Genomic DNA, 7736 nt, shown 5'->3' on the forward strand with positions numbered 1-7736 from the left:
GCTTCTTGTGCAAATTGCCGGTTTTGCGACTTGGAGTCTCCAGAACTCCAGAAAACCTGCTAATAGACTGCACAGCAGTCTGTAGACGCTGGGTAAAGGCCCTTGGATCCATGTTTCCAAATAGGGATCACATCGCCTCAATAGCACCTAGCAGTATTTTGAAACTCGTCAATTTGCTGTGACTAGTTGAGTCGATGTTAGTTAGGAGAGGACACAATAAACCCTAGGGGACGCTGCGAAATCCTCATTTGATTATCTATCTATGTAAATCAGTGGCGGATTCAGAGAGGGGAAATGGCGGAAATTTCCCTCACCAAAAAGTTTGTTGCAATTTAAAATGAAGAAGGAAAAGAAAGTTCGTAAAATAAAATACTGCAAATATTGGATTGATATTTGTATTGCTTTTGCATAAACCTAGCGTAATGTTATATTTACAAATATCTTTGAGTAAGGACGATATATCGAATTGGATTCAAAGTCAGTGTGTTTAATATTATTCATGTTGAAATGAGTAATTTGTTATTGTATTAGATGTACCAAAGTTAGAGGAGTAGACAAGAAAAACGAAACCTATCAAGGATTTTCACTTGATGTTGTTGGGATGCCTAGCACCAAATTTAATATTAGAAATTGCTAAGTATAGTTTATATTATATCCTTATATTCTTTAAGGCTATATACGAACAGATTTGTTTTCATATAAGACGGGTTTCACATTATAAACAAAATCAAAGCAACGATACTCATCGCAGCCCTGTGCAAATTTAAATTTTATAATTGGGATTTTTTGCCTATGTGATATTCTATCTCCAACTCATTCATTCAGCGTGATTCTTCAGAAAAACTTGAGCGATTTGGCAAAGGCATCAAATATAATAGAAACGCTGCTTGTAACGTTCCGAAATCGAACACAAAAAGCTGAGGAACATTTTCGATCCATTTATTCAGACAGGAAAATCATTTTGACTGCTTGATAGATAGATGTATAAATACTATCAAAAAATGTTTTGAGGCTAAAATAAAAATGCATATGTATTTAACTAATTTTGTTGTCTGCAATAGGGACTCCTATGTACACCTCCTACAAAACTTTCTTTTCGTCAAGTGAGTAAATAGCATCACAGTCGCCTGCAAAAAGATAATGCCAGGCTGGAAAGAAGAAGGTAATTTATGTTTACTAAATAATTTTTTTATTTTTGACTTACGCTTTCCCGTTGTACAAGCTTGCTTATCCAGAACACATTGGTTTGAGAAGGTTTCCAGGAATCCCCTGTAGATGGCGCACACGGGCGCAATTATGTCCGGACACGATTGATGACACTTTTGTTGGCAAACTGTCTGATTTTCTAGCCTAAGCACTGAAAATATATTTTATTCGCACAAAATATCCTCATATATGGAGCATTGATAATAACTTTACTCACTTGACAGATGATTATTCATGCGTTCACAGTTTTCATTTGCCAGGAAACATTTATTAAGGAAAATGTGACATCTTCGATTTTCGCTTCCCCAAACCGGCTCTTCCTTTGTGTGACACTGGTATTTCAGTGGGCATGGTACTATTTGAGCAACGGCAGCAGGAGCAAGGCTTAGAATTATGTAAATAAACCACAAATATTTCAAATGCATAATTAGAATTTAAAACTAAACTGATTACTTGTTTGAAAAAGTTTCGAAATTGCCTCAGGCAAAGTAGAAAATACACCTTATATACCTTCAAAGTTTTAGGTTAATGAGAATTAAGTCTAAGTGTGCACGTTACTTACGTTTCAACATTGCCGAATGGAATGCTTATCTAGTAAATGAAAAATGCAATTTTTGGCAATTTTCTTTAAACGTGACGATTGTTGCGTTTTCGCGCGTCTACTTATGAAATGTGGGAGCGATTAAGTAAGCTGTAATTGTTGATAGCTATCCAACATTTTTGAGAATTTTTTTCTGTTTTGCTTACGAGTATTGTTGACATTGAATATCTTTCATTTACTTAACTGAAATTCTATCACGACTTATGACTTTAAAAAAATTCGGCGCGTGTGCGAAAGTGTTATTTTGGAGCTAATTCTGTTTAAAACATTACTAAAAATAGAAGTACATTGGGCTGCATAACTTTTCTGGATCACAAATAAATTGCGAGGTACATTAGCGGACCACATAACGGGATGTTGAGATTAAAATGCGAAAAATTTTTTTACGTAACGGTCGTTGTTCTTGCTCTGCTTCTCGGTGACCCTTCTAATTGATTTTAACAAAAAATATAAGGTTAAGACATTACCTTTGTAATTTTTTTTATCTAAAAAATATTCACATAACTACAAGAGTAAGTAAGTTCCATAATATAGCAGCGGTTTGGATTAGATATTGTTAATTTAATAACACGAATTTCTCAGTGAATACAGTGACCATTTTATAGAGGTAATATGGAAAATTATAGAAAAAATATGAACATAATGAAAAATTTATAAGGAGATATAAGAAATCAAATAATAATTTTATCAAATTGCAGCAAATGCTATCAATATGGTAAAAAAAATAGAACACCTGTACAAAAGCACCAAAGACTTTCTGCAGACGATCCAAATATAGAACACTTCTACATAATTAATGTTTTTGCGTCAGCCAACAGCATCAGCGATGTTAGTTTGACTAGTTAACTACTTGTATTATTATCACTGATTTACAATAACAACTGTCAAGCTTGGCAGATATGAAGAAAAAGTTTCTGAACGAAAACCAACCAATCCGTGAGATTGCTAGGATCTCATACACTTTATTTCCAAGAAGTATAATGTTGTTAGAAAAACCGCAGCTATTCAATGAAATCTTGTTAACTTCAAATAAATGACAAAGCTATACGGTATCACATCTTTTCCTCTAACATGCTCACAATAAGTTGGTTTTGCCTTCACCTTCATCGTTTTGGGCTTAAGCCCGAAAAAAATGTTGTAAATGAAACAAAAATATGTAATTATTCATGAATATTTATTTTGTCGCCTTCAAAGTAATCCCCACCAGATGTAAAGCACTTATGCCAACGATTTTCCAGTCTTCGAAAAACTTTTCTTCAACACTTTTTGGAATGGTCTTCAGCCCCTTCAGCAAACTTTTTTTTATCTCTTTGATCGACGAAAAACGAGTTCCACAGAGCGGCAATTTCAGTTTGGGGAACAAGAAAAAATCTCATGGAGTTATATTTGATGAATACGGTGGTTCCTCAATGGTATTCAACGCGTTTTGGCTTTAAATTCGGCCCGTACTCTTTTTCAAAATAATTTAGCTTTATTGGAACGCGTTAAACACGAACGTGTTTCATACCCACCAAAATTATTTGAACGGACTCTCGAGAGATTTTGATCACTCTAACCACCTCTCCAACACTTGCCTGACATAAAGAGAGAGACATGTCTTCAACGATGTCTTGACCGTTTTTGACGGCTGTTTAAATGAGTTAATCCTCCCCCCCCCCCCCCCCGACACAACCTGTGAAAACTGGCGCACCCTAATACGCCAGCGCAATTCACCATAGCTGTTGACACTTCAACCCAGTTCCCCACACCTGTGCTCCTACCCACCAAACAAAACGGATAGACAACAGGAGAGGACTTCCCATTTCGATGCGATACTACGCCGCACATCAACATTCTCCTTTTTCGATCACCAAGTTTTTGCCGTTTGCAACATCTATCTCGCGCGCTAAAGTTTGAACGTCCACCGCAAGTTATCTGGCGCGCTATCTACATACGCTGAATTGGTTGCCTAAATAATTTAGACATTTAATTTTAAGAAAAGGAACCTTTGTATAAGGTTAAATTCATCTTCAATAAACTATCTTTTATACTACACACTTAAGTGATAAGGTGTTTTCATTTCAAATGTGCGTGATAACCATTTAGACAATTTAGTGATTCCCAAAGTACTAATAGAGATACATATGTACATATGTATCTATTTGTTACAAGATTTTGTATCAACACAAAATTTGAGGCAAATTCTTTGTACGATATACATATTTATTCACTGTAAAAATCGCAACGCACTACTGAGATGTATCCACTTAAACAGCTGCTGTAAACAAACTGGTTGTTGATCGCGCTACCAACTTAGCAAAATACATTTTTTTGAAATATAAAATCCGGAGAATTTAATTACAATTTCCGGGTGCTTTTTTGTCAGAACGTATTTCACCTGCGGCTACAAACCAGATTGCTGTTGAATATCTGAAAACTTCTTCTACCAAACACTCCTCTAGTAAACAAGTAGAAAGAACACCACTTCATCTCAACATTGTAGGGACCGCTCCGCTATCCTCAATAAAATTGGACAACTCTAAATAAATATCAGCTGCAACCACTTACCTGTAATATTCATCGTCAACTGGGTCAATTGATATTTATGAACAAACATAAAAAATTGCCATCTCAATCGAAAACTATTCCTTGCCGGTCATAACGTAATAAAATGCTAAGAGCCTATTGCAGTGAACTAATTAAATTTCTATTTCCTATGGTAATGTTATATACAAATTTGCTTTATCTGCGGAATTAATAGCAACGAGAAAATTAACGACATCAAAGGGGACCTACCCAAAATAGTAGATAAATAAAAAAGAGAACAAATGCTAAATTAATGAATTCAAATCCTGCAACAAAGTGGCTAAAATATGGCGGTGCTGAACAATACCACATACACTAATGCATACGTATGTGTGTAGCTCGGCCGTCAAGGTGAAGAGGAAATTTTCGACAAAAGAACATTTTCATAATTAAAATAGCGCCATTAAAACGGACGTAACAACTTTAGATAGAGTAAAACGCAAAGAACCAACAACAATAAAATATAAACACGCTGTGTTCGGCAATTAAAATAAAACACACACACTTGGTAGAGTCGTCATTTTTGACCGCAAAACACAAAAGCCCTAAAACTGGATGAATATGTATTTAAAAGTTATATATTTACATGTGGGTAGGTGTGTACGTGCCCGAAAATTAGGCAGTGGCAGGACATGTGGCAGACATAAGGACATATTTTCGTTTTGAAGCGCGCCTATGTGCCGAATGCTCACAGCCGCGAAGTTACATGCTGGTCAAAGAGACATTTTAAATGTGGTTATAAGTTTCTATGCATGTGTGTGTGTGCGTACGGTTGCGTTTATGCCCTTTATGCCGCATAAATTGAAGATTATCACGAATATCTTACTGGGCATGGATATTCAGAGGTCAATCGCCTGTCAAACAAAAGCAGCAAACTATTTCAAAAATGGGTGTGTGTGTGTTTATTAAATAGTTTTTAAGTTAATACAGAAAAAGTGCTGGAAGTCGAACAGGGGTCATCATTAGCACGTGCTTACTTATATACATATGTATGTGCATTTAACAATCGAATGGATGAGCGAAAAGATCCCTCGGAGCGGTTTACAGAGTTTTCATAATTTACTTCGATGAATTTTCTCCGCAATTGCCAGAAAAAGGACATGTGCTCGAATGAATTACTTTCATAGTTGGCACTCAGCATTTGATTAAGTGGCTAATGTCGAGCAATCCTTAGACTATTCCATGTTTATATATTTATGGCAAAGGTAGTGTGAGTAAATAGATGCAACCGAATCATTTAGAAATTCCAACAGAGACAAAACGGCGCTTGATGAGCTCCTATCAAGCCATAAAACTAAACAATCACCCTGGGGTGCCACTGCCGATGTTTGATGCAAAAACAGCAATAATGTATGATTAGTAGACACGAAATTGCTCCACGACTTCTTAAACCTTCCTTGAAGACCACGAATTCATGCATTTGAATTAGTGATGAGTTGAATAATTGACGATACCATTAATGAAAGTCCGATATTCAGCATTTTGAAGATTTTTATAAAATTATTGCCATATAAATAATTAAATCATTTATGTTCATGCTATGATATTTAAAGTGTTTATTCCTCTTTTTTGCGGAAATTATTATATACAACTGAAAAATTACTCAACAATTTATTAGAACATGATCGTTAACTACAAATATAAATTGAGGTATCTTTTTGTCAGTAATACAGTAATCAATACACTAGCATGTCTGTAAATAATTCGTTTTGTGTAGAGATTTGAAAATTTTTTGACTTCAGCTCATGACTATAGGAGCCTTCTAAGATGGGTATGTTTCCAAAAATTTTTTTTTTTTCATTTCAAGTACATTATCTCACCAATGAAATGAAATCTCTGATAAACCAACTCGTAAGCGGAAATTTTTACCCAAGGGACCGAATCAATTCATCAGTGACTGGAAGAAATGATATTTTATATTTTGTACGATCTGTGGATTAGTACAAGTATTTATACTCTTGTTTGAGTTGAATAGTTATGTTCACCTAACGGTTGTATGTATCACCTAAATCTAACCGATAGATATAGTGTTATTTATATTTAAATGATTAGGATGACGACACTAGTTTAAATCCGGATGTCTCTCTCATCCAACCGTTGAGATATCTTGATGAAAGTTGCTACTCGCGTTCCAAAAAAGTAAGGACGAGTTCGTAAATGAGCATAAATGAATGAAAGCGGATGATAATTCTGCTCTCTCCCCAAAAAATAGTACTGTTAAAACCTACTGAAAGCGCCATAAATCAATAACTAAATACGGCAGATACATTGAACTTTACGCTCGGGATGGTATGTGAGAACTTAAAGGAGCCGGAGTCAAAATTCACCGACTCCCGTGGTACCGCCCACTTTTAGGTGAAATCACCTATCTCGAAACTCGTTCAACCGATTTCAATCAAATTTGGCATGTTATATTCCTCTGTCATTCTCATATTACAATGTGAAAATGGGCGGCATCGGACTACTGTCACGCTCCAGTAAACAAATCAAGAAGCAATTAATATATCTCAATAAAACTTTGCACGAACAGTGCCTTTGAGGTTTACCACCTTTTGACTAAAAACTGTTTGAATCGAACAAAAACTGTAAAAAAAAGTAAGTCTGTATGTTACAAATGGATTGAACCGGTTCAATATTTCCCATATATATACCTAATATACTTGTAGAGATTTTTAAATTTCTGGGTGTCTTTATACCGCATATACCGGCCAATATGTGAGTTATCTTAATAAAATAAATATGGCGTGTTTTTCCTATAATGGTACATCTTTCAGCTTCTTCTTCTTTATTTTCGTAGACTCTGCTTACGCGGTTGTAACTGAGTTTACAACAGCGCACCAGTCGTTTTTCATTTCCATTGTTTTGCGCCAATTGGATATTCTCAGTGATGCTTTGTCCTCCATCTGGTCTTTCCAACGGAGTGGAGTATACGTATCACCTAAAACTAAGCCATAAAGATATACTTGTAGGATTATATAATATATAAATAAATGATCAGGATGCCGAGAAGAGTTGAAATCATGTTTACTGTCTGTCTGTCCGTCCGTGCAAGCTGTAACTTAAGTAAAAATTGAGATATCTTGAAGCGTAATCGGACCACTGCCACGCCCACAAATCACCATTAACTGAAAATTTGGCACAGGGGATCGAAGTGGCGAATTTTGGAAAAGTAGGCGTGGCCACGCTTTCTAATATGTTTAATGAACATATCTACTAAACAATTAAAGCCATGACAACTAAATTTGCTAAGCTCGAATATTTTAAGAACCTATACCGACAGTATGAAAATGGATGAAATCGGATGATAATCCTTTCCTCTCCCTATATAATAGTACTGTAAAAGACTACTAAAAGCGCAATAAAT

The 7736-nt window shown here is 35.4% G+C and overlaps 1 protein-coding gene across 2 annotated transcripts; it reads right to left on the reverse strand.

The window, feature by feature from the left end:
- Positions 1-1011: 1011 nt before the first annotated feature.
- Positions 1012-1635, reverse strand: LOC120766265. Of its 2 annotated transcripts, none has more exons than XM_040091653.1 (3): positions 1424-1635; positions 1205-1357; positions 1012-1127 (listed from the first exon to the last, which is right to left on the reverse strand). In XM_040091653.1, the coding sequence occupies exons 1-3, from the start codon at positions 1629-1631 to the stop codon at positions 1081-1083; spliced, it is 408 nt and encodes a 135-aa protein (XP_039947587.1). In that variant the 5' UTR covers positions 1632-1635; the 3' UTR covers positions 1012-1080. The 2 variants fall into 2 exon arrangements, with proteins under 2 accessions (XP_039947587.1, XP_039947586.1); XM_040091652.1 differs by having other exon boundaries at positions 1012-1148.
- Positions 1636-7736: the final 6101 nt, after the last annotated feature.

The sequence above is a fragment of the Bactrocera tryoni genome, chromosome 1 (assembly GCF_016617805.1).
Source record: "Bactrocera tryoni isolate S06 chromosome 1, CSIRO_BtryS06_freeze2, whole genome shotgun sequence".
Classification (NCBI taxonomy): Eukaryota; Metazoa; Arthropoda; class Insecta; order Diptera; family Tephritidae; genus Bactrocera; species Bactrocera tryoni.